This window comes from Centruroides vittatus, unplaced genomic scaffold (assembly GCF_030686945.1).
Source record: "Centruroides vittatus isolate TY-2023 unplaced genomic scaffold, ASM3068694v2 contig_181, whole genome shotgun sequence".
Taxonomy (NCBI): domain Eukaryota; kingdom Metazoa; phylum Arthropoda; class Arachnida; order Scorpiones; family Buthidae; genus Centruroides; species Centruroides vittatus.
The window spans coordinates 111,392-135,419 of record NW_027121109.1 but is presented as its reverse complement, the minus strand read 5'-3'; the positions used below and the strand labels follow the sequence as shown (position 1 = coordinate 135,419).

Genomic DNA, 24,028 nt, shown 5'->3' with positions numbered 1-24,028 from the left:
TTATTGAATTTTTGATTACTGATGTAAAACGAATTTTTGGAGCGGTGCCATTTTTAAACGACTGAAAATTGTCGTGATTTAAAAGTAAAACTATAATTAAAATTGAGTTATGTTTATGGTTGACTAAGTCAATTTGCTCCTTCCAGCAGAATCAGAAAGTTGGCTGACTAAAAAAAAAATGGCGCCATTAAAATTAGTTCATTATCCACTTAACGATAAACTATAAAAATATAGGAGCGTCACTTCAAAAAGGTTTTATTTCAAATACACCAACAATGATCGGGCTAAATTTTAAATAAATGATTATAGATTAGAAATAAATTTGGTACTTGAATTAGGCGTTTCTTCCAGTTTAATCTAAATTAATTAATTAAATATTATAATTATTAATTCTAATAAGAGATGGCGCCTAACTCTAGGCCAAATTTATTTCTAATCTATAATCATTTGTCTAAAATTTAGCCCGATCATTTACGACAGTTGTTGGTGTATTTGCTTATGATATCGGGTTTCGTTTGATGTAGGTTTTATGAAAGCGTGACCGGGGTGAGGCCCAGGAGGCCCTCTTACCTTTGTAAATAAATAAAGCTCTGTGGTACAGGGGTGAAGTGGGTTTGCACGTTGTAATTCGGGCCTCCTCCAATAACGGCTTTAGTTACGCTACTGTGTGAAAGATAGTTCAGCAAAGGTATTCGTTACTCTTATTGACTATCCATTTGGGCAGGGCTAACAATTAACTTTTGAAACGTAGCAATTATCTAGTATCAAATTTACTAATTAAAAATAGATTTGGCCCACTCACGCATTTAATAAATGGTCACTGCTTGATTTTATACTAAAGTTTATAGCTTAACTGAGGGTTAGTTACAGAATTTTATGTAGTTTCCTAATAAAAAAAAACGAGGTCTGGATGTATGTAATTTGTACGTGTACGTTGGAGTAAAGAAAATTCTTTACTCCAAGTCACACTTATCCATTATCATCTCCCCAATCCCAACGTTTAATAGAATGAGAAGATTAAGAATTCCAGGATTAAACACAAGGGGGAGAGAGTATAACAAAAGCTTTTTATCTAAAATAATCGTGGTTAAGAGGTAGATGCTTCTTCGTGTCATTAGATACCAGGTGGAAGAGAGTATACATTCCCTGTGGCATTCGAAAGGGAGATAAAGAAGTGCAGTTCGGTAGCAATGCTCTCCCTTAATTACACTTGAACGTGGTAGACAACTACACACCCCATACTTTACTATTGTACAAAAGTACACATGTATAATACTTAATACGCGGTTACGGACGAGTATACACGCCAATATTGTTACGCGCACTTAACACTAAAAAAAGCTTAAAAAATACGTACCCAAAACACATCCAACGCTTTACGTAAAACACCAGATTAACAGATACTTTATTTAATTCCGAATGACGTATTCGACGGTGTTATTGTTTGAATTACACATTTATTTACTTATTTTAACAAATGTTTTAAAAATTCGAATAGAATCTGTAAACACAAACGAAACGACTTAAAAATTCTTAAAAATGGCGCCCAATTTGGGCTTTACGCATAATTAATCACGCGATTCGATTAGTATTAGAGACTAGTTTCGAATTAACGTTTTGTTTTTTTTTTACGTTAAAACCACGATTTTTTTCGTAAACTTTCACTATACAGGGGTAGATGATGATAATTTATTAACGCAAAATATGTATATGAGGTTAGTCACGTGACTCGAGAATCGACGTCACGCTACCAGATGTCACTTCAGTCGTCATCGAATTCGCGTGAGGCACTATATCATGACAAATGCTGTTCATTCGCATGCAAGAAAAAGAATAAATTTTTATTCTTCTCTTTTTTATTTTTATTTTATTTCTCCCAATTTCCTCACGCTACTTGGATAAAGCTAACTTCTCAATCAGTCGGGCGTGGGGGCCACTTCTGCTCCCCTCCTCCATACTTTTTTTTTGCATTTTTATATTCAATATCGCCGAGTAATTTTTATTATTCTTTCCTAGTTACAAATTGAATTACACTTTTTTTTTTACAAATTACACAATTTACAAATTTTTCCTACACTTTTAATGCGGAAAAACTCTGGAAAATGCCCTCCTGTAAACATTTAAATCCCAGTGTTTACTTAGTGGAATGAAGAATTTGCAATTGGTAATTTCACACAGTAAAATCGCAATTACAATTTTCGAAAACTGTTATAATTGCTACCAGATGGCGATAATAACCACCAATAAGCGAACAGATTTTTTGAATTCAAATTTAACGGTTTTAACGGATTTCGGCAGCCATTTTACAGAATTTTAAGTAAAAAATTATATAAAATTCAGTAAAATCACGTTAAATTTTCTTATGTTAAATAAAGTACATCAAAGAATTTCGAATGGGACTGAAACTTCGTAGAAAATCAAGAATATATTTTGATCGCTGCTTTTCCGCTCGTACCGGGAAGCGGGAGGAGCGGGGAATCCTCCCAAATTCGAGTAAAGTAGGGGGAAATTCGGGCGAAACACAAAAATAAAAGAGATAAAAGATCGGACAGAGAAAGCGAAAAGGTAAATGGGTGCTTGTAATTTTATTTGTGCAAAATTTCGGGCATTTCTGCCCCCTTAACTAGAAAGCCCCTATACGACCGTATCTGTTGTTTCCTTTTTCAACCTTTAAAATGTCGAAAAAATCAATATGGCGCCAGAAAAGTTTCACATGATTAAAAAAAAAGAAGGTAGTGATATGCAATTTTAATAAACTACATGCAGGCAAAAATTGAATAAATTGTTAGCTTGTCTATCCTTTCGTTTTTGCTTCTATTAATAGAAATTTTTTCCACTTAAGTCTATGATTTTAATGAAAATTTAACCTTTAGTAGGTTAAGGTTTAATTGATCTGAATACATATTAATTTGAAATGTAATATATATTTTAATAACCGGGCATAATTATACCTTTCGATTGAAAGAAAAATATGAATAAATCTGACAGATATTAATGCGAAGCATAAAATTTTCATTAAAATATCTCGTTAAGAGTTATGGGGCCTAGTATAACTAATAACATTTTTAATTTCCTTCTTGTGAGAGATGCAAATATGCATATATGTGCCTTTAGTACACTTATGTACATATAAACTACACCTAACTTGATGTATTCTGCACGTTCTAATTAAGCACCCCCCTAATATCGTTTCTAGTTATGTGACTTCATTAACAGAACCGATATTAGGAGGCCCGAATCAGAACGTGCAAACCTAATTCTTGCCATTTATCATTGCGGTTGTAGATACAAGCGCTGTTATTTACGTGTTTACAGAAATAAGGGGCCCGGGCCCTTCTGGTTACGCTATTATCTCCACTCCCAGAAAAATTCAAAAACTGCACAGTATTCAGTTAAGTACAGTAGAAGCAAAGATAATTCGTACACCTTTCACTTATACATTTTGTCTTATTTATAACAGAAGAAATGCGTTCGAATAAATCTTTCTTGTAGTGTCTATAAGACACTTTATTGTTTAAGATATTCATTTTTAAATATTCTCTTTGTGTACCGTGAAGTATAGAATAACGAAGTATAAAATAAAGTTTTTCTCTTCCTTAAAATGAAATAATAAAATTAAAGGCATGTCACTTTTCGTATAGACACCCGACGTGGCTGCTTCACTATCAATGACAGGTTAAATAGATTTTCCATTTATATTAAGAAAGAAAAAAGTTTCGTCAGTCCTTATGTTTATTTTTCTGAATACTCTAAATTAAGCTTTCTTAATAGATCCTAATCTGAAAGAGTCATAACCCAAAAGAACCTAACACGAAGCGCTAAATCGACCCTTAATCTGCGAGATAAAGGCGGAAAAAATTGATTAAGGCGACGAAGAAGTTATCAATAGAGAAGGCAGAAGTGATGCTTCTGTGACAGAGACAGATGACCCGCATTTAGAATCGGGACAGATGGAAGGTGGTCGGTGACGATGACAATTTGCGACACACCTGTCTACCCCTGGGGAGGAACACTTTCGCCCGCAGTCATTTGTGAGGATGCGTGCTGAATACTTGATCAGAGTAATGACTCTTCCAACCAGGAGTAATTGGACGATCGTGCCTTCTCCATATCTGCACTTTTGACAGGTGTTTGTCTTGCGCAAGAACGCTTCCTGCTGTTAAAGCTCGCTAATTGGTCGCTTCACTTCTCCACCTCACTCAATAATCTATATGGCTCGGTACTTCAGCTATTTTATCTACAAGAGGCCCACTGAAATGATTGAGAAAATCTTAATGAGAGTTTACTCAAGTAAAAATTCCTTCTTCGCATTTTGCTTTCTGAATTTCACTTACGTCACAATTAACTTAACAGAACAGTGACGACATAATTGACCTTCAGCTAAAGAAAAAAAGTATTTGTGAATTAGAAATTAGCCATCGTCTAAAAATTATGTTACACCTTTCTTCGTTATTACCGAGGAAAATTGATCTGTGATGATAAGATGTTTGAAGGCCTTGGTGATCATAAAAAGTCTATCCTTATAATTAATAGAATCAGCAAGATCTCGGCCGATAAGACAAAATAATTTTTTAAAAAATTAATATTTTTCAATTTATAGAAAGTCTCGTTTTAAATGAATTTATTCATCTGAAACCACAATCGATAAGGATTTCATGGCCACCTTTGAACCGTTACAAATTAGAATTTATGGGACCGAAGCTGTTAAGGAGCCAACCTACCGCTCTAGGGGGACCCGGAATCAAATTCGGGAGGTCGAAATACCCTAGGAATTTCCCGGGAGTAAAGTCGGGCCCCGTATCTCAATATCATGCTGGGCCCTATCCTTCACCACCTTGGTTAAACCCACGGTAGGCTCGAAAAAGCCTTCTCAGTCCCCACAGAACAGAGAGTGTCCCTCTTAAAACATTAAATATTTCGAGGGAAATGAAACCGCAATCGATAAGGATTTCGTGACTACCTTTGTATCGTTTACGAATCAAATTTTTATGGGGCCAAGGCTGTTAAGGATTAAGCCTACCATTCTGGCGGATCCGGAATCGAATTCGAAAGTCAAAATATTCCGGGTATGAGGGCCCAGTCCTTCGCTATTCTCTCCATTGTGGGGCCTGGCTGAACCCACGACAAACGGCCCTCTTAGTGCCCACAAGAAGTGTGTCCTCCAAAAAGTTCGAATTTGCAGCAAGATCTTTTATAATTCTTCATTAAAATAATTTTATTTCTGAAATCGCCAATCTCCCCTGCCTTTTCTTCATGCGACTGGAAAACCCCTTCTTTCCTCGACACGACCGCAATCTACCAATAGAAGAGATTAAGCCCTTTAATCCTACGAAACAGGCAAGCAAACCATAATTCACCTGACGGGGGAGGAAGTAGAAACGATTGAGACCGAATGACATTCTTAATGGCAGAACATCGTTTGTACATGTCAATAAATAGAAAGATAGCAGTTGGGAGTGTGCACAGCATACAAACCAGAAAGAACTTAACTAATTGAGGACCACAGCTCGGGAGTGAATGTAAAACAGTTAGGTGTGGACTGCCGTGCTTCCTCTAATGCGTTTATCTTTACAAATTACATCTACATTTGATTGTTGGACATGTTACCGCAATCGTTGACAAAACTGCCCTTTTTCTCTTTGAAAAATGACCTTGTTTTTCGTGACAGATGGAGAAATATCGTGTTTGTGTTATTACTATTGCTGAGCTTCTCCCCTTTTCTGTGTAATTTAATTTATTTCTTGTTAATCGTATTGTAAATGCCCTGTTATTTTCGTTCCCACTTTTTCGCATTATTTCTCTGTACCTTTCCATTAAGAGAAAAGAATGATATGCCTCCGCTCTTGGGGCCCTTCAAACGATACTGTTCTAAAAGGGCAGAACTTGGCTCTTTGAAGCTTTAAAAGAGTGCACCCGACGAAATCAATCATCATTATTGCCTTCCTACCGAATACGCCCCTGTAGCAGCAGTTTAAAGTATCGTTTTCATTTGTAAGGGATGAACTTTTCAGTTATAAAAAAAAGGTCTAGGAAAATCCCTAAGGGCAAGAGAAAGTTGAAGAATCTTCCAAAGTCTACTTCGTGGATGATCTCAGCACTTCAGGTTCTTAAGGTGCATGAAACAGGTGAAAAAACAATAATTCTGTGAAAGCCCTTTATATAAGGATCTATCAGTACCAAAAGAAGACTTCAGAATATTTATCCTGAAACTTCTTATGGCACTGATTTATCCTTTCTGCCGGATACGCCCCTGTTGCAACAGTTTAGCATATTGTTTTCATTTGTAAGGGATGAGTTTTTCCGTTATAAAAAATTCTAGAAAAATCCTTAAGGGTAAGAGAAAGTTGAAGGATCTTCTAAAGTCTTCTTCGTGTGTGATCTCAGCACTTCAAGCTTTTTAGGTGCATAAAACGAGTGAAAAAACAACAATTTTCTGAAGGCTCTTTATAAGGATTCATCAGTACCATAAGAAGTTTTCAGGATATTTATCCTATGTTCAACATAGGGCCCTGAATACAAACTTAACAGATAGATTACTAAATGAATTATTTAGATAAAGGGCAATTTTAGTGTCAAAAGGGCGCACAAGCGCAAAGAAGGTTAACTTATAACTTACCAAATAGAAGTGGAGTGATTGCCGAGCCATTTAGAGTTATTAAACTCCATTAATTTTATTTAGGGAGAGAAAGATCTATCAAAAGGCGTGGTTGAGAGAGAACATCTCTTTAATTGAGAAGATTCATTTAGAAGTCTCCCTTCATGTAAATTTTGTCTGTCATCGGACGAAAATTGATTCGCAAACAGACCGCCTATGTCTTGTAATAAGCCCAGATTAGATTTTTCTCATTTGCGCCCCCTAGGTTGGCCCCCTTTCTGGTTAATAAAATTTTTCCAGCCTCCTCCCCTTCTTTAAACCTCTGACTCACGTGACATAATTGATTTCCCGTGTCTCCACCCCCCACCCGCGTCCGGTTATGACTTGACTCTGTGGGTCGTTCTTCCTTCTAGGAGGCCCTTCGCCGGTTTAGCAGTAGGATCACATGATACACAGCAGCAAGGGCATATAAAAACGCGACTTTATAAATACGTTTCGAAGGTTATCGCCTTGTTTTCTCAGATGAAAGAGCAGACAGTTTCCATGTGGGGGAGCAGTTTTGTAATTTTTCTGTAGTTTCCTGAAGGCCTAACACGAAACGAGCTTTGCAGCTCTCTGGCTCTTAAAAAAAAAGAGGAGAAAAAGCATTCTGGTAAAAGGGTAGCTAAAGTGCTCCACGGGTCTGTAGGTTCTTTTATCGATCCTTGCTCCCGCTGCACAAAATGCACGATTCGTGATCGGCTTGCATGATGCACAAGCAATGTCGAAGAATATGGGGAACGACCCAAATGCGCCTCGCAAACTTGTTAACAGTCAGAAACGCCCCTGAATTACAAATTCGGCCCTTATATATAGATATATAAGTTATCCATTCTTTAAAGTACACTTGATTTTTCTCAGTGTTCTCACATGCCACAAGGGGTACCACTTGGCCAAACGAGGCCATTAAATGATATCTTTAATGGAGCGCGAACCCTTATTAGAACCGCCTGGTGTTAAAATTTTTAAGATTTCTCTCACGCGTCACTTAAATATCCACGTTTTCTACGCGTAACCTTCAGTAAACTCGATTATACCAAGCCCATACGCCAGGTCATTGAAGGTTAGTTAAAGATCACCTTCCTCGAATTCGTACCACAGAAGTCGCGTCTATGTTACGTATGTCTTCAATAGAAATAACGTAAAAGGGTATACTTAGATTTATAAAGGTATTTAAGAAAGGATAATTTAAAAGTATGTAAAAATGTTTTAAAAAGGTAACAGGCAGGTAACATTAACATACGCGAAAAAACAGTAATAATGAATTACAGAAAGTTACACAATTAGTACACAAAGACACACAAGAAAGTGTAGCAGGTACACAAAGACATACAAAAAATGGTATAAAGGATAGAAGAAAAGATAAGACAAAAGTACCGAAAGGGTATCAAATATACAATAAACAACGATACAAATGCACACAGGTATACAAAAGACTGATACAAAGACACAAAATATACATAAAATGATAACACAATATAGGCGTAAGGATAAATCAAAGATACAAGAGTGAAGGTATCAAAGATATACAGGAGTAAGGGTAAATAAAAAATACACAGGAGTAAGAATAGTTCGAAGATATACATAAGTAAGGGTAAATTAAAGACATATAGGAATAAGGGTGAATTAGACATACAGGGATAAGGGTAAATTAAAGACATACAGGAGTAAGAATAGATCGAAGATATACATAAGTAAGGGTAAGTTAAAGACATACAGGAAGAAGGGTGAATTAGACATACAGGAATAAGAGTAAATAAAAAACGTAACCGCGTTAAGGTAAATGAACGATATACACTCATAAGGGTAAATTAAAGATATACATACAGTACGTAAACGGTAAATCAAATGTATACGCGCGTAACGGCAATATACACGCGTAACACAAATACGCGAGGGAAACAAAGTATAGAATACCAAACGCGCTTACTCACAGTGGCATTTCACGACACCACCGAAAAAACGTGACCTCAAAAAGAAAAAAAAACACGTGGAAAATAAACACACAAGACACTGACAGAGATATAATTTCTGGAGACGTTTATTAGTCTACACCTTGACTGAGTGATGACATAAATCACATTTTTTGTATTGTTTTTTTTCTGATTTTTTTTATCATGTGAATCTACACCAAACAAGGAGAAGTGCAGTAGGATCTACACTTACTCGATAACTTCTATAATATATGAACAATGAAAGCAAATCTCCTTGTGTGCTGAAGACCCCCTTTTTAGGGTCGTGCTATACACAATTATATAAACTCTATATTTACAAAAAAATTAATTCAATTAATTAATTAATTAAATTCTTCTGTGTATTTTTTTCCTCTCTCTCTCTCTCTCTCTTTTTAAATTTTTGCTTCCTAAACATAAAATTTTTGAATGTAAATAAACATATTTAATTTTTTTTTTTAAAGTTTATATCACAATAAACATTTCTTCAGCTTCGATTCTTCTGAACGAAACATTTTTATTTATTTATTTTTTTGTGTACTGACTCCTTCACAAAAAAGAAAAAATTTGAGCAAAAATTAAGTTGTTTACTGCACATATTTTTTCCCCGAAATCCCCCACCATTTTTCGTGAAGGGACTCCGGCCCCCCACCATGTTTACTTCTATTTTTTTTTTTTTTTTTTTTTTTTGCAAACGTTCCTTAAACTGCAGGATCACTAAAATAGGGAGAGAGAAGGGGTGAAAGAGGGAGATTAAAAGAGAGATTAAAATCGAGGTGTGGATAAGAATCACGAACGTCACTCACCTCTTAGTTATCAGGGGCCTAAAGGATGCTGGTTCGTATCCGCTGTTTATTGGATACGTGCGTGGTGGTGCCTGGTAGACATTAAGGTCGTTTAGTGGTCCTAAAAATAAAAAATAAATAAATAAATAAATTTCTTCGAAGAAATTCGAAGTTTCTTGTGAAGTACACGAAGTGCTTTACGTGTTAATAAATAGGGTTTTTGAGACTTTTACGAGGTTTTTTTTTTAATTGGTGTGTTTTTGGACGAAAAGGGTTTCAGATTGTTTTAGAAATTCGGTGCTTTTGGAGCATAAAATAATTTATTAGAGTGTAGGATTGTCTATTTTAAAGTCTGTCCACGATTTTTTTTCTATAGAAAATAGTTGTTAAATGGGTATTTTTAGAAACTTTAATTCACATGAAGTATTCCCAGTTTCCTTCACGTGCCTAACACCTAAACAGGGGCAAATTTCCCATAGAGATTTGCACCTCCCCCTCGAAAGGTGGCCCACGTCATGCCTTATTTCATCATTTTCGGATCCAGGTTCACGTATTTCAGAAAAAACAAAATGCGAAGTGTATGAACACATCTTTAACTCCAGGCTTATTACTCAGGCGAATTTTGGGCCTAGAGTACTCGTAGTTGCAATTCCAGTTTGGCACGACGAAACTAATGGGCCAAGACAGCATTTTTTGTGCTGGAAGTAGGAAGTTACGCGTAAACCTTCAGGTTTTAGTGCCTTTTGATAACAATCACTCGACAACAGGATGAGAAAAAATCGCGAGTGGAACCCACAAAATACACCTTTGTGCACCTGAAGGCGCTTCAGGTACACAGACTCGAAGAGATTACGTGATAAGAACCCACGACTTTATAGCTTTAGTAAGAAACACGCAAAGTGAGTGACTGCTTAATAAAAAAATTCAAAAGTTCCCCTCCTTTTTTAAGTGTCTACGATAGTGCTGTAGCAGCACGAAGCGTGTTACTACCAAACGTGACACTTCAGATGCTATCCAAGTAACAATAAAAGTCGATAGAGTAACAAGCAAAGTTCCAATCAATCAATTCTGATCGATGGAACTCTTAATTAACGTAACTTAAACCTTTCCTCTAACTTGTCACCCTAACAGTATCATACTAGATGCGTATACTACTAGAGTAATAATTTCGATAAATTATCTTAATCTTTCTGCGAAGGGGCGTGCTGTTACACAGTTTAACTTAAGATTAATTATCTGACAACCCAACAGGTGATAACACACTAACAATCTGTTACAGTAATAAATTTGATAGTGCGGACCCATTTGAACTGCTACAGTACATTAACACCAGCAAGACGGAAACTTGACTGGTTTTTTGGTGTGGTAGCATTGTTATTGTATCAACATTCAGCAGCACCATTTCCTCGTTAAGGATAACATACTAATGCATTAATAATTGATACATTAACCCTTTTAATATGCGATAAGTTTGGGCCAACGGCATGCTGTTACGGCACTAAAGATGAAAGATTAGTTCTTTCACACGGCATTTTTGCTTACTGCATTAATATACTACGACTTTAACAAGTGCAACAGTTAATACTTGCTGTAATTGCATCATTAGCACAAGCTGGCATGAAGCAGCACTAACACAATCTGGTATGATGCAGCACTAACACACTGTGGCATAAAACAGCATAACCTTTCATGCTGCTACAGAAGCAACGTGCTTGTTATGTAGAAAGATGGAAGCGTAAATATTGATCTCAGTTTGTGATACTGCATAGGAGACAGGGGATATTTTACTTTTATTAGAGTAAGTTACGCTTATGTTACGCGAAGTGTTACGAATTCTCAACGTTATCCTAACTCGGAGACTGTAAACACACATTCTATTGATAGTAATTTATGCTAATATATTAATATACTATTACAGTAACAAAGGTAATAAATCACATAACCTTAACGTGACACTACAGTTACAAGGCACGCATGTTAACAAACTTAAGTAATGCTACTATACGAACAAATTGGGATACTTACTGGGAGGACCGGGGTCGTCTTGGCAGTACCTGAGATTAGAAGTGGGCATAAGAGAGGGACAGTTGGCCATTTCCGCTTCCGGGGAATCCTTCAGCTCGTTCTTGACCCAGGGATAGCCTACCAAGACCGAATTTTCCAAATAGTGATCACTGGGAGACCTTCTCAATATGGGCGGACTGTTAGAGGTTGCCGTATGGGCCAAAGACCAGATTTTTGGACGTTCGGTAGTCAGGCAATCCGTACTCGAACCTAAGTAAGGGCCCAGAGGGAGTGTCTGACCCTCTGGATCACTGGAGGGTGACTCTGTGTACATGACTTTCGACTCTTCGTACTTTGACTCCTCATTTGTGCCTGTAAAGAAAGAGAGGGACACTTTAAAAACAAACACTTCATTTAACTGTTACGGTAACAACCGATAGCTATTGATTAATTAATGCAGTTAATAAGAAACTATTTAGTTGCTACTCTTTTGTATGCAACCAAAGTAGCATTTTTTAAATATTATTAACAAACCCGATAAATCTTATAGCCTCATTCAAACAGTTACTCTTTCCAGCTTCATTTATACAGTTACACTTACACCCTTTCCAGTCTCACTTAGTCACACCCACCGTTCCATCCTCACTATTTAGTCATAACTCAAAGTCTTTTCAAACCTTACTTAGTCACAATCAAATCATTTTCAGACTTACTTAAACAGTAACATTTACACACTTTCTAGCCTGACTTATATAGTGACCCTTAGACTTTTTCAGCCTTATTTAAATAGTTATTCTTACCCTCTTTCCAGCCTCACATAGTCACATTCGCTGACTTTCCAACCTCACTAATTCCCTTACAAGTCTCACGTATTTAGTTACACTCACCCCCTATCAAGCCTTAGTTAGGCAGCACACTCAAATCCTTTCAAATCTTTACTTAGGCAGTCACACTTACACCCTTTCTAGCCTCATTTAGTTACTCATGCTTTTTCTAGCCTCACTTAGACTTAATGCAAAATTTAATGGATGCTTATTTAATAGCTACTATTATAACAATACTAATATAATATTGTATTAAAGCCTCGCACGTTTCAATTTCTCTAATTTTTCCTAATGCAGCACGACTGCACGACACTTTCCACTTTCAATCCATCATCTCTCGGTTATACGTAACTAATACTTTAAACCTGTAGAAGCATCTCCATGCGATTAAACATTACAAATGACACATTTCATTATCACGTTGCACTTGTTCCAACAGCAGCATAAAAACCTCCCAACTACACGTCTCCGAACTATTTAAATTTAAACAAAATGGCTGACAAAACTGTAACACAACAGGGTAGCGCGTCTATTCTAGTACTAAAGGAGTATGGCATATAAGACTAATACTGCAGCGGCATCTGTTAAAATCCAGCTTTAGTAACACCTTTTAACAGAAAAAGACAGTTTAATGCCATTGACTAAGGTTTAGTATAACAACAACGTTAGTACTGTAATAGCGACAATATTGTAGATGCTTGCACAGTACTAAACCTTACAGTAGATGCCATATTGTTAGAGTTGTTGCTACAATGCTAAATCTGTAGGTGTTGCTATAGTACTAGACGCTGTAGTAGATATGCTATACTACTAAATGTTGTAGTAGATGTGCTATACTACTAAATGTTGTAGTAGATGTCATCTTGTAGGAGTTATTGCTGCAATACTAAATACTGTAGATGCTGCTACAGTACTAAACATTATAGTAAATGCTGCTATAGTACTAGACACTGTAGTAAATGCTGCTATAGTACTAGTACTATACTAGTAGATATGCTATACTACTAAATGCATTATGTCATGTAGTAGTTATTGCTACAGTACTAAACGTCTTAGTAGATACTTTTACAGTACTAAACATTGTAGTAGATGTCATGTTAAGTGGTTGTTGGCACAGTACTTAAATTTTGTAGATGCTGCTACAATAATAAACGTTCAAGTAGATGCCATTATAGTACTAGACACTGTATTAGATGTTCTATGCTACTAAACGTTGTAGTGATTACTGTTACAGTACTAAACGTTATAGTAGATGTTGCTGTTGTCGCGGAATAGCTTTCTTACTAAAGCAGCACATGCTCCAAACCACTTCGGCTCTTAAAGCAGCAGACGCCTTAACAACATTCAGCATTACAACAGTGTTTGACCCTAAACTAATTTCGCATCCACTCTATCAAATAGTTAAATATTTAAACACGTAGTAGCATTGACAGATGTTACAAAGGGATTTTTCAGGAGTCTCCCCCTTGTTCCTCTGGATCACCAGGAAGAAGTTTTTGGGGTTAATGATAGGCTTTGCTCTCATATGAGGTGTGTAATAGAGGTCAATACAACTTTCATGCCAGAAGAGAGACTAATACCTTAATAATACCCTAGAAGCATCCCGGGCTCGCTCCTCTTATCTAGCCAAGGAGAAAGACTATTTTGAATAAGAAACATAAAGTGGTGGCCAAGGGCCATAATGATAGGGGCAGTTTATGGGGAACTGTTCCATTGGAGAGAAAGTGCCAAGAAGGGAAAGTTTTGGAAGAATTTTAGGGAATGTTTCAGGATATCTTCAATTCTTTAAGATGTCTATTAACTACAATTTAACGGAGAACACAGAATTTTGGGAATATTTCTATTTGTTTAAGGCTATCCAGTAGTTAAGCTTTAAGAGGAATACAAAGAATTTGGGGATATTTTTAATGTTTGTAAAACTATCCAGTGGTCAGAGTTTAAGGAAGAGCAAATTCTCTTCTGATTTTGGGGATATTTTTAATTGTTTAGGACTATCTAGCACTTAGCCTTTAAAGGAGAAAACAAGGAATTTAGGGTTATTTTACAAGCATCAAGACTTAGACAGGGCAAGAACTGAAGGCTGTTATTAATCTTCGATTAAAAAAAGCTGGATGCTTCTAAAATACCCTGAAATTGCCTTCCCCTTTAAATTCTACGCACTAGAAAGTCTTAAATAATTAAAATATAGCCTTAAAAAGTCCTTAAAACTCTTTAAACTCTACTCTCTTACTAGCTTTCTCATTAGTAGGGTACTTTATGCACTGTATCTATCATTAGAAAGATGCTAACAAGGCAATTATTTATATTAAAATAGAAAGAAAGGAAGGTTAATATAGTAGGAGGCATAACATTGAAGAAAAGAGTTAAAAAAGAAGGCCCTAAGTTAAGAAAATAGAATAAAATTCTCTTCTAGGCTCTTTAACTCTTGAAAGCAGAATAGTATGCAGATCTACTAAACCGGGGTATGCTGTAGAGAGACACAAAAATGTCCTATAAAGAAGGCATAAAATTTAGAAAACGTATTAAAAATTAAATTATAAGTGGATATTTTAGGAAGTTAAATCCATTGTAACGTCTCGAAGTGTTACATCTTAAACAATAAGTTAACTCTGGATTTAACGCAACGTAATCAAATTATTACCTAAAGAAGCGCTAAAACGGGGGATCCAGCAAACAAAATTGGCATGCAAAATCGAATGGGCCAGAAATCTTTATGGGGGAAAGAAGAAATAATACAATACCTGAGATACCAGGCTTTAATCGAGGGAAAAAAACCCTCCAAATTGGGGGGGTTGCGGCTGCATCTTGAGCACCCCTAAACCCTTCCTCCCACGCAGACATAATCACTATCAGAAGGCGAAACAGCGCGCTACTTGTGACATGTATAAGAAATGGGTGCGAGAGAGCGATAGGTCAATGGAGTCAACTGATGAAGAATGGCGGAAAATGGTGCTAGCCACTAATCCCAACTAATACCTTACAAATCCGGCCTTCCTGCCCCTATGATTTGTTTGTGGCCGATCTTTGCTTCACCCCCCGATCGATGGCGGGTTATTGTTTCCCTGAATGGCAGAGGGTATTACCTTCCCTCATAACTGCAACCGTGATGGATGCGCTACGGGTCTCCATATTAGACACGTCATTGAGGGATTTCTGTCGGCTGAAGGGCTCCAGATTAGTTTCCTTCTATGATGGACGACTTAGGCTTGGTGTTCTGCTTCTCGACCCCGAGCCAATGGGCCTAAGTACACTTAAGGTCTGGCCCTAAATTTTGGAATAAACGCCCGAAGCACTAGCAGCAATTCAAGATTTCAAGTTAGAGCTGTGTCTTTATGGGTGTGAAGACTGCAAGTTTATCACTATTTTTTTCTTCCTAAACCTCCCTTTTCTTTTGAGTCTTTTTACTCAACATCTCAATCATCTGATCTTAGTGGAGGCCTGCCTGGCTTTCGTTTGATACCAGGCTTGCTAAATCAGGCTAATTTGAAGTACAGGCCCGTCATTTTGCTGCGAGAACTCGTACTTGCACATCTTTCTAGTTTTACGATCGCCTTCTCGAGCCTTTCTCTCTTAAATTTACGGCTAACACCGGTATAAAAAGCGATTCTGAGTCTTTAAAAATTAATTTAGAGGCTAAACAAATAAAAATCTGTAAAGGAATCAGGCTTATGCGAGTTATCTTTAGCGCATCATTCAATAGAACCAAGCTGATCTTGAATTATTTCGTGTTTTTCTGAGCCTGAACGGTAAAAAAATCGCCTTAAATTTAAAAATTAAAAAAAGAAAAAACTTCGGAAAGAGGCCTAAATGGTGTTTGGAAGGCCAAAAAACATTTTATTTTCCTTAAAGGCTGATAAAACTTTCGATATGTAAACTTCAATTAAGGTTAGTTAAATGTACTGTAAGCGGGGTATTATATTATAAGGCACCCTTAATATAACTGGCTTGAAAAGCTTTATAGAAAGTTTTAGGCTATGTAAATGCATTAAAATTTCAAGCCTTATTTTAAGATCAGATGTTTGGAGAGTTTAGTAAAGATAAAAAGGCTCTCGCGCGCATTCTTAAGCATATATTTAAAGGCTCTGCAACTACTTCTAAATTTAGAGTCTATGCCTCTTCTACACGCTCTTATATCGAGATTTAAAAGCTCTTTCACTTGCAGAGATTTAAAAATTCTCCTTAAAATAAGAATTAAAGGCTAAATTTATACAGTCAACTTACCCTCCCTCTCATCTTCACTATCGTCGCTGTCACTAGACTTCTTCTTGGACTCCCTTCCACTCGCAGCATTCTCCTGTTTGCATTCGTTCTCGGACCCTTCTGCTCCCTTATTACGAGGTTCCCACGTCATCTTGTTTTCTTTCTTCAATCTCCTTCTAGCATTAGCGAACCACGTGGATACCTGAGTCAACGTCATCTTGGTGATGATGGCCAACATGATCTTCTCACCTTTGGTGGGGTAAGGGTTCTTTCTGTGTTCGTAAAGCCACGCTTTGAGGGTGTTGGTTGTTTCCCTAGTAGCATTCTTCCTTCTGGCCACGCTATCCATGCTTCCATACCTGGTATACGTAATTATTGACGTTAAAAAGGGGGAAGGTTTGTCAACGTGTAATTAGGTTAAAGGCCCCCCGGGTAAAGCGCCTCCGATAAGGGATAAGTACTGCAGAATGGCACTTTTTTCTTCGGGTTTTAACCCGCGGCTAAAGAGGGTAAACCTCTGTCGTGGTATTTTACAGGAGTCGAAATTTTCCTATTTGTCAATGGAATTATTCATTACAACGTAACACAGGGCATGAATTGTATGTTACAGTGTTTTGTTCTTGGCGTTTTCTTAGCTTAAACTCTCTCGAAGGGGTTGTCTGAGGGTTATAAACCACTTTCGACACGAGGCCTAGGAAAAGATTTCAAGATTCTATTTGAATTTTATGGCATTCTGTCAAAGACATTAACCAAAAAATATCATTTAATGTTGTGACTTTAGAACATTTTTAGCACTCAAGGCTGTAAAACCTTTTTTATAGTAGAGAGCCTTTGCTGATTTAATCACATTTCTGCACCCTATAATAATAATAAGAAACTTCCAGGGCCTCCAGAAATTTAAGGTGAAGGCCCAAATTTCTATCCCTATATTAAAATCATTTTTGGTTAGGATCCTATAAGTAAAAGGACTCTGTAATTATACTAGATAAATTGATATATCTAGAACAAGTGGGCATTGTAAAGGTTCCATTTAAACACGTAGGGCCTCTCAGCTAAAATTGTAGCTTTACTTTAAAAAATTAAGCAGAAACTAAACCAATTAGATTATCGTCAAGGCCTACTCCATTATTTGTGAAAGGTGATTTTTCAGAACCTGTGGTTCTGGGTACACCAAGAAATGAATTGTTTAAGGTCAGAGATTCTCCTTTACAATTCTGCATGGTGTAGGCCTTTCTAGGCATTATAAAAGCCTAAACTATGCAGTATTATAAAGTGGGATCTATGGCACACAGAAGATTTAGATTTTCCCATAGAAAAAGTGTGAACACCCTAACAATTTATTCGGTTTTCTGGCTTTAAATAAGGCAAAAGAAGTCTGTTGCCAGGTAACCTGAGTGTTATCAGCACATTTAATTAGTAGAAATGCTCATTCCGGTTGTGTTCTCGAAGATGGGCATTGACTTCACGTTTACAAACTTCCCAAAAGTTAATTGTAAAGGTTTTTTTTCTTTCCTTTGGAGCAAACTTACCTTTCGCCGTAAGGTCCATAAGCAGCCAAAGCAGGATCGTATGTATAACATGTTGCCTGAGGTAGTGGAGTCCAGTTTCCAGGGCCATCTTTCATGTTGTAAGGACCAGGCTGAAGGAAAAGAAGAAAATGATCCGTGACAAATTTGTCGAATTTTTCGTTAAGGCTTGTTTATGTTTCGTTCTTTAATACCAACAAGAAAGATCTGTATCTTTTCTGTTCAGTCACACAGCTCGTCGGATCGGCCATTTATCTAAGCGTAGTCACTTGCGAGCCGTTTTCGCGCATTCAGACTACCAACTCGAAATTGCTTAAATCCGTGCGTAATTTATGTGACAGGTACAATCGAAATTCCCGTACGTTCCACATTGAAAGCGCATTTGGTAAATTATAAATAAGTCGCGTAACGGATTGCGCGTAATAAAACGTGTTTCGGGCACGCTGTTTCGAAGTTGGTCGGAAGGGATTGCTTGACGTTATGCTGTACAAATATGAGGCCTGTCGCGTGTGTAGGCGAAAAGGGCAATTCTCCAGCGATAGAATAAGGAGGTCACTTAAGACGAATGGAAGCTTGTCAGGCGACAATGTTTTGGGTGGTTCCAACAACCAAGCTAATTTAGTCTTTAATTACCATTAAGTCATCAAGCATTTTGCCATCGATGAGACCAATTGAGAACCGAACATAAGGCAACCGGACGTAAGTTTATCGAATTTCTTTCATAATATATGCAAATTAAGCCTGCTTTTAAGTCATTAAATACGTATAAACCACAATATAAGAACCTAAGTAAATTGTAATGGCATATAATGGAATTATCTTGCCGTAGCCTTAATGCTGCCTTATTTAAAGGTTTATGAGGCTGTTTCAAGTATACAGAACGTAAATTCGAGTCTGATTTGGGTTCTAGCGGATTTTTATAAGAGAAAATGCAATTAAGATTACTCGTAACCCGTAATATGCCTTGTTTTGCCCTTCTAAATTTCAAAATTTACGCATCTTACAGGCTTTTAAACTACGTTTAATTCTTTAAATGCCTCTTTAGAAGCTGGAAAGTACATAAATACATATTTAAAAAAGCATAAAACTGTGGTTTTCAAAGACATCATTTTACAAGCTATCCCTGAAACATGAGGGATCATTAATGTTCTCATACAATAGAAGACTTCTAATCGTACAAAAAAAGAAAAAAAAAGCAGGATAAAGTCTGGACAATCGATAAACATTCATGGAATGATTCACTTAGTTGACTCTGTACTCTTGCTAACAATCAATCTTCGATGCTGAACCCGTCTCACGTGATCAAAATTGAAACTTTAGTCATGCAAAATTTGAAATTGTAAAGCAATCATGGAAGGTAAGATCGAACGATCTTCTATATCACATTTAAATCGAGCCTTAGTCAAGCCTGAATTTACATTAAACTCAACTTTTACGGTACCCATATCAAGGCCTTGATTAAATAAGTAATGCCTAGGTTCGCTTAATCACATTAGAAAATGCCTGAAGCCTTCTATTTAGAGAACATTTTACTGCAGCCATTCATAAAGTAAGCCTGGCTGTAGGCCTTGGTACAGAGATGTAATTCTGAGCCTTATGTAGCTCAGTATTACAAGTCTAAATACTAAGGCCTACATAAAAGGTTTACTTAATGAATTACAGTCAAATTCTCTAATTACAAGGCTTCAGGCACTTTTGTTGTAATTAAGCGAGCCTTGATGTACTAAATGACAATAAATATAAAAGCATGAGTCCAGCCTACACCCCTGTATCCTATCATAAAGTAGCCTGTGGACCTAATTAAAAAATTTATTTTATGAAAACTATAGTAGAATCGCAAGGCCTTAATACAGGGATGGATTTAGGCGTGTACCCCTAAGTTATATTATATAAGAGGCTGTAAATAACAATAAATTTAAAAGCACGAGGCCTTAAACTGTAGTTTTGTTTAGATCCTACTCAATCAGTACGGGTTGAAGGATCGTGTCATAAAGTATCCAAAGTCCCATTTATAATTTATTTTATGAAAATTATGGTACAATTTAGTATTTACCATAAAAATTTATGACCTTTTATAGAAAAAAAAACTCCATTGATTTTGAGTTGAAAGCTCCTAAAATAACCGAAGGAAAGACACGAAAACGTTAAAAAATGCTGACCTTGGATCGATTAAAAAAAACAGCTCCAAAATGGTTTAAGGCTAGGAAAAACCTTTAAAAAAAATTAAATTTTTAAAAGTTTTCACTAAAAAATCTTCCAGTTTTATTGCCAGAATTTAATTTTATTGCTTACAACTATATGGGACTACATCAGCACTTCAAGGTCTCAATTATCTTAAAAGGATATCAAAAATCTATTGTTCTGTTGACGCCTGAATTTTAAATTTTATTAGAAATGTGCTTTTATACGTATATTTTTCGAAAAAAGACTTAAGTAAAGCCATAAAATTCACGACCAAGGTTATTTAATCTCTTGCGTGAAGAGCATTTAAAAAAATACAGTACCACACAAACAATAAACTCTCGCATGTAGCATTGCATAAATCTAATGATAATGCAATGTCATTCATTTAAAACTGTAACAACTGTACTGTACTAATGCCCTGATATTACTAAAGAGAAATTTCTTTATTACATTTTACTTTCTCCCCTGTTATATATAAAACGGCCAGGTAAGTATGGCGTGTGGTGTGAGGACTTTGTTCGCCTAATTTGAAGCTTAATAACTCCCGTGACTTTTGTCCAAAATTTATGAAATTTTTCAAGAAGGTTAGTGTGCTAAAAGGTGATGTTCGTAGAAATTTTCAGGAAAATCGTACTGTTCGTTCGGGAGATATGGCCCTCACCCTGTTTATATCTTCCGAGCCAATCCGATGACTTAAATGGTAACGGTAAGCAATTATTAGGGATGAAAACAAATAATGAATGTTTGGAAAGTCTAGTAGAAATGTTGTCAGCTTTTTTAAAAGTTGTTTATTGTAATTGTTGCTGTAACAGTATTTTTACAGTGTTGTTTTCTACACTGGGAGAATTTTGGCACTTGTTTCTGACTCGAAAAGAGCCAAAAATTGTTAAATAAATCACTTAAACAGATCAAAATAACACTTCTAAACAAATATCTATAGTGATTTTGTTATTGTAGTCGCATTTACGATACCGACGGGCGTTGTTTAATTAAAAGAAAATCTATTTTTCTCTCTCAATCTCTCGAAAATGTAAAGTTTGCTACAATTTCGTGACGAAATAAGATCGATGGATGGATTGCTACACCTTCAAGATAAAAGAAATAAAGAAAATTCATCAAGAAATGACTAATTTCACTTCTCTGTATGAAAAATTACTATTCACGAAGGCCTTAGCCATCTGTAATATGGCAAGGAGGCCACATAAATTCACAACAGGCCTTGACCTCTTATAGTAATTGCTAGACTAATAATTGTTGTAAACGTTTTTAATGGCCAAAGTTTCTGGTCTATAAAAATAATAGAAGGCATAAATTAGTTAGGTATCCAGGGAGACCATTTTGTTGTTCAAATATAGGGCTATAAAAATGCCTCTGAGGGAAACCTCGGATAAATATGCAAAAGCCTTAACATAATTCGCTTATAATCTCCTTTTAAGTTACTGTATTTAGCCTGAACGGTGTCGTAAATATAACAGAGGATAGGAAACTAACACAGGATTTAAAATTCAAATTTTTACAGTTAAATTGGCAGGAACTGTAATAAATTCTAAGCCTTTCATAGGATTCTCGGTTTGAGTGAATGTAATCTAATCCTTGTCAATCCTACTCTGTTGGACTTTTAAGGTGAACAAACTGTAGAACGGTCAATTGTCATTGTTCAGATCCATACTTGCTCACCCAAAATTGTCTAAATTTGCATTTATGAAAGGCTTTTCACGTAGGCTACTCATATTTCAGGCCTGAAAGTCTACAGTTCAAGTGTACAGTTGAATGTATTGTACAGTACCTATACACGAAGAAATTTATGCTGGTGTGTAACAGTCAGGCCTGATATTCATACATACACTAGCCATTATCAATGTAGCCAACGCACAAAGCAGAATTGTAACAGATTTCTGTAAGAGTTTCACAAGGTTTAAACATCTTACAAGGCAGTGGGGTTACACTTAATGAAACCCTCAAACTCCTCTCCAAAATATGCTTTATGGATGTGCTTAGTGGAATGGGCAAGTTACAGAAATCGTAAGCCAACAGAATATTCTACATTGAATTCCCCTAACAGTTTACGTGTTCTATAATGTTACATAGGGTAGTTACTTACCAAAGAAGAGTAGAAAGTTGGTGGATTGGTGCGAATGCGGTGACATGTTCAGGATAGGAAGGACTGTAAACTGCGAGGCCCGACGGCAGACGAGGGAAGGGAGACAACAGACGACTGTCATACGCACCGGACAGGGTGCAAACGGCTGGATTGGGCTGAGTTTCTCCTGGTTGGTAGCAGGAATTGGCCGGATGTTGTCCCGTCATCAGCAACTGTAAAACATAAGACGATCTCTCAAATGGTCCCGCTTCAACTTTCACTGGCTAACCCCCACTAGCTACTGCAGGTAAGTTTCATTGGAACACTTCTATCGAATGAAACTGCATGAAAATTGATAACTTCCTTATCATATTTGAGGAAAAATCACGAGGAATGCCCTCGAGGAATGAGAACTACTTAAGAAAAAACACACTTCGATGCAGTGCGTAAACCCTTTTAGGCCTTAGTATCTCGGGCCTTACACCAAGCTAATTCATGCTTCCTGATTAAAAAAGTAACGAAAGATATCCCTACAGAGTGATAGCTGATTTCAATGATAAGACTTATTTACTCAAAAATGATTAATGGTGCTTATATCCCAAGGCTCATGCCATACTTTAACATTTTGTATAATTTATAAAATGAATTTTATGAATTAAGCAAAGGGCATATCGCTTCGATAGATAACAATCTGTTAGACAGAATATGTCAACGATCTTGTTTACATTTTTATGCTACCAAAATGTTTTATGTTATCTCTAAACTCTGATTGTTTTTCTAATTCTACAAGTGTTGAATGTAATTTATATTCTCGAAAACCATTATTTTTAACCTTCTTAACCATTTTTTAAAGCTCCAAAAGGCAAAAAAGGGCGCAAAATTAGAAGAAATTTGCCTAAAATTGAAATCATTTGCTACAAGACAGTGCTCCGTGCAATAAAGTTTCCATACCTTAAAAGTTTTACTAGCGATAAACATTAATACAATTCCAAATTTCAATATTATACAATGCACATTATACGAAGAATTCAACAATACGCTTTCCCCATAATCATGTACAGTACGTTATTCGAAAAAAACAATTTATATTCTTGCAGTTAAGAACGGAAAAAAGAAGAGTTAAACAATAGTAAACAATAGTAAACACTAAACAATTTGAGGTGCAGTGAAAAAATATTCTGCAGGCATATATAAACCTAAACTTACCTGAGAAGAAGGGGGATAAGTATAGCCAAACTGGGGGTAGGACATGCTACGAAGCCCACGCTGGAGGGGCACCACCAGGCAAACACACCATCGAACACTTTGCTTTTTTCATACTATTGGTCAGATAGTTTAAAAAATTGGGTAAACTCGGCACTTTCAACTACTATCAGAGTCGCATTTATTCCCCTTTTACGGCGATTTATATCCCATGCTAAGAGTAATGTCCAGAGATGTGATGCTGCACTTGACGACTTGTTAACATGCGTGCCGCTTATCCATTGCTGGCTACTGTATCTGTCGCGATATCTTGGCCACTCCCCAGATCACGTGATTGGCAGCAGGAAGTAACGCCTCTGCACCGCCTCGCTACTACCTTATCGGTTTGTCGAGTTGTAAACAGTGAAATTTTTATCACTGTTGTGTCACTTTTACAGGCTTTGTTTGCTTGTAGTGTGGTAATGAGTTGTTTGGCGGTTTTCGCTGTTAGGTGACACACAGAAACGAATGAATTGGAGCTTAATAATTAACACCTTTTGGGCTTTTCTCAACTTTGTTAAAGTACCGAACAATATACAAAAAGATTCAGTTTTTTATTTTTTACAACAACACCCACTTTATATGGTGAAATCTGCA

At 36.5% G+C, this 24,028-nt stretch overlaps 1 protein-coding gene across 1 annotated transcript; it reads right to left on the bottom strand.

Annotated features, from left to right (window-relative positions):
• Positions 1-8,653: 8,653 nt before the first annotated feature.
• LOC136969791 (iroquois-class homeodomain protein IRX-4-like) lies at positions 8,654-23,698 on the bottom strand. The gene is made up of 7 exons (XM_067264048.1): positions 23,396-23,698; positions 22,211-22,422; positions 17,929-18,038; positions 16,421-16,758; positions 11,397-11,747; positions 9,393-9,492; positions 8,654-9,303 (listed from the first exon to the last, which is right to left on the bottom strand). The coding sequence occupies exons 3-7, from the start codon at positions 18,021-18,023 to the stop codon at positions 9,288-9,290; spliced, it is 900 nt and encodes a 299-aa protein (XP_067120149.1). The 5' UTR covers positions 18,024-18,038; positions 22,211-22,422; positions 23,396-23,698; the 3' UTR covers positions 8,654-9,287.
• Positions 23,699-24,028: the final 330 nt, after the last annotated feature.

What these genes read in the sequence shown, in the direction of transcription:
- LOC136969791 (XM_067264048.1), bottom strand. Translation starts at nt 18,023, where the DNA reads ATGAAAGATGGCCCTGGAAACTGGACTCCACTACCTCAGGCAACATGT. An exon ending in TATGGACCTTACGGCGAAAG is followed by an intron (nt 16,759 to 17,928) that starts GTAAGTTTGCTC and finishes TACGTATACCAG; the next exon opens with GTATGGAAGCATGGATAGCG. An exon ending in AGACGACCCCGGTCCTCCCA is followed by an intron (nt 9,493 to 11,396) that starts GTAAGTATCCCA and finishes TTTTATTTTTAG; the next exon opens with GACCACTAAACGACCTTAAT.